The sequence below is a fragment of the Pinus tabuliformis genome, chromosome 4_2 (genome assembly GCF_031772625.1).
Source record: "Pinus tabuliformis cultivar Carrire ecotype Pingquan chromosome 4_2, CPIR1, whole genome shotgun sequence".
In the NCBI taxonomy this organism is placed as follows: Eukaryota; Viridiplantae; Streptophyta; class Pinopsida; order Pinales; family Pinaceae; genus Pinus; species Pinus tabuliformis.
In genome coordinates, this window is record NC_142304.1 from 1,021,959,416 (window position 1) to 1,021,962,016 (window position 2,601).

General features: G+C 31.7%; 1 protein-coding gene across 1 annotated transcript; it reads left to right on the top strand.

Annotated features, from left to right (window-relative positions):
- Positions 1-1,313: 1,313 nt before the first annotated feature.
- Positions 1,314-2,028, top strand: LOC149173094 (diphthamide biosynthesis protein 3-like). Its single transcript, XM_089427878.1, has one exon. It carries the CDS (start codon positions 1,492-1,494, stop codon positions 1,747-1,749), a length of 258 nt encoding a protein of 85 aa, XP_089284004.1. The 5' UTR covers positions 1,314-1,491; the 3' UTR covers positions 1,750-2,028.
- Positions 2,029-2,601: the final 573 nt, after the last annotated feature.

The window sequence follows — 2,601 nt, forward strand, 5'->3', positions numbered from 1 at the left end:
GGTTTAGGGTTTTGTCTCTATTGCGGCCCTGATCATTAATGATTTTTTTTTTTGTTAATAAGGGTTAAGATTATGTTCGTTTTATGGTATGTTGTAATTGCTTTTTTAATAAAGTTGCAAATAGAGCTATCGTCGTATTATACTTCCTGGAACACAGAATGTTCGAAATTCCAAGCCATCCATAATCACTCAAATGCTCAAAAAATGCTGAGAGGCGAAAGTTTTACCGCTCTCCATTGACTTGTTGGAGGGCTGAGAATATGCGATCGAGAGGCGAAAGTTCTATCGGTCTCCACTGATGTGCTGGCAACGAAACACTTTCATGACGAATAAACGATGACGTAGGCGAAATGCTTCCATGATTAAGAAACAACGATCACTTCTCGGCATATTTCATGACTTCATTACAGTGCCATGTGTTAGATTCTATTTTGACGGACGACGACGAAAATGCAGTGTTTGGATTGGCTAGAGCACGCTGTGTTTGCTCAACACAACCCCACAAAGAAAACACCTTCGATGTAATTAAAAAAATTTAAAATGAGAAGGAAATAAATAGAAAAAGCAAGAAAAAAGATTTATGACTAATGAAAAACACAGAAAAGTTAAATTCTTTTTTCTACTTGAAATTTCTAATCATAGGAATATTTTTTGGATAAAAATGGTGGGGAGCTATCCACATGGCATTTGTTATGCAAAATTATGACACTTGACCAATATAATTGTTTTTTAAATTTTTTTGTATTTTTATTTTTTAATATAATTTTTATATCTCATAATTCAATTTAGAACCACATAAAAATAACCATCAACCAATTAAAAATAAATAAATTACATTATAAAAAATTATAATTATAATTTTCTAAATATATAATTTAATATTTATTATTTTCAAAACTTTAATCAACAAATTAATTTAAAAATTTAAAAACCATTTTTTTTAACCAACATCAATAAATTTATATAAAAATTAAAATTAAATATAAATCCCACTGCAATAAATACAACCCAAAAATATTTGGTACACTTCATCAATAACACAAAGTTACATATTATTTTAGAAATTTTGTTCTTTTAAATTAATTTTTTTATCAACAAATACTTTAATAAAATTCAAATCACACTGCTTCACCAATCATAAATCAGGAATATCGGATTTCAATTATTTAATTAATTATATATATATATATATATATATATATTTTTTTTTTTAAATTTCCGAAACAACCAATTTAATACATAAAATATTAAAAACTTTATGATACTTTGCAACCAAAAAAGATTAACGTAAGGGTATAAAATATCTATACTATTTTATTCCTTTTTGGTTGCGTACTTCCTCCGAAGTTCAGTAACACGCGAATCGGTTGCTCGGCAGCTTCAAGAGGCGGTTAAGGTTTTCTTACAACCAAATTACAGAATTCGTTCATCCATCCTTTCAGTCTGCGTTCATTCTGCAACAAATATCATCGAAATCCGACTCCAATAAAAATGTCTTACGATGATATAGAGATCGAGGATATGGAGTGGAACGAAGAATTACAGGCCTTCACATATCCATGCCCGTGCGGTGATCTGTTCCAGATCACCAAAGCCGAATTGCAGATGGGAGAAGAGATCGCACGTTGTCCCAGCTGCTCGCTCTACATAACGGTTGTCTACAACATGGAGGATTTTCAGGAGAAATCTCAAGATAATAAAAGACAGGGTTTGGAGCGAGGCAAAACCCCTGCAATTACAGTCGCGTGAAGGAAAAAAATATAGGGTTTTGTAGAGATTGTATTTTGGGTACCCAAACTCCAGGTCTGATTCCTGTACTTTTTTATTATTTATGTTGAGATAAAGTCTGAATAATCGATTTTGATAGCATGTTTTACCGTAAAGATTCGAACACTGCATGGTTGGATGTGGAAGTAGTATAGTTTTCGGGATTTAATACTTGTTTTTTTACCTCGTAGGATTAGTTTCGGAATTGGTGTAATCATATGAGTATACTAAGAATGTCTGCACAATATGAAATTCTTTTTTAATACTCGTTTATTTTTTTAATGCGAATTAGCCCATATTTATTCTGAGAAATAGCCGTGGCACCCATTTGCATATATTATATATTTTTTTCTCACTTAATTACTGGGATGGCTCCATAATTTTGTTTGCCACTGAATTTCTATGATGGCTCCAATTTTTTTGCCTCATTGAATTTCTCCTAAATGTTTGAATGTTGCATTGTTAGTTTTGCCTCCAGTTTTAGGGTTTGAATAATGTATTCTGTTTTGTCTCGAAGGACTTGCGGCGATTTTGGAGTCTTAAAGATTTGTCGATTTTGGAATTTATGCATTCTTTTAAACGAGTGCCTGTGCAATATTAAGTTTTTTTTTTTTGGATTTTTCTTTTTGAAGGCAAATTATAGGTTATTTGTTTTGAAATTTGACAGGAAGTATCTGCTAAAAGTGCCACCGAATCTAATTTCACAAAGCCGTAGTGCAGCAAAACATTGATTGAAATACGCTCTATTCCAAAGAGCTTCATCCCCAAAATGTGTTGGCTTCCATATAGCAAGAAATTGCAAGATATTTTTGTTGTATGTTCTCGTCATAGACA

Bases quoted from the DNA above. Each gene is read 5' to 3' on its own strand.
- LOC149173094 (XM_089427878.1), top strand. From the start codon at position 1,492: ATGTCTTACGATGATATAGAGATCGAGGATATGGAGTGGAACGAAGAA.